Source organism: Merops nubicus, unplaced genomic scaffold, assembly GCF_000691845.1.
Source record: "Merops nubicus isolate BGI_N331 unplaced genomic scaffold, ASM69184v1 scaffold24794, whole genome shotgun sequence".
Classification (NCBI taxonomy): Eukaryota; Metazoa; Chordata; class Aves; order Coraciiformes; family Meropidae; genus Merops; species Merops nubicus.
The window spans coordinates 1-200 of record NW_008602608.1 but is presented as its reverse complement, the minus strand read 5'-3'; the positions used below and the strand labels follow the sequence as shown (position 1 = coordinate 200).

The 200-nt window shown below is 63.5% G+C and overlaps 1 protein-coding gene across 1 annotated transcript; it reads left to right on the top strand.

The window, feature by feature from the left end:
* Positions 1–45: 45 nt before the first annotated feature.
* Positions 46–155, top strand: SDHAF2 (succinate dehydrogenase complex assembly factor 2; the record flags this gene model as incomplete). The annotated part of the gene is made up of 1 exon (XM_008938427.1): positions 46–155. A coding segment is annotated over one exon (110 nt), but the record flags the coding sequence as incomplete, so codon positions are not given.
* Between the last annotated feature and the right edge of the window lie 45 nt (positions 156–200).

Below are 200 nucleotides of genomic sequence, written 5' to 3'. Positions count from 1 at the left end.
CAGCACCCCCAGCTCCCTCAGCCTCTCTCCCCACCCTCTCCACAGCCTCTTTGCAAAGGAGAACCTCAACCACATGAGTGAGCAGCAGCTCAACCTCTACGACAGGCTCATCAACGAGCCCAGCAACGACTGGGACATCTACTACTGGGCCACAGGTAGGGTGCAGCCCCCCCCCTGTGGGGCAGGGGGGCTGTGGGCGG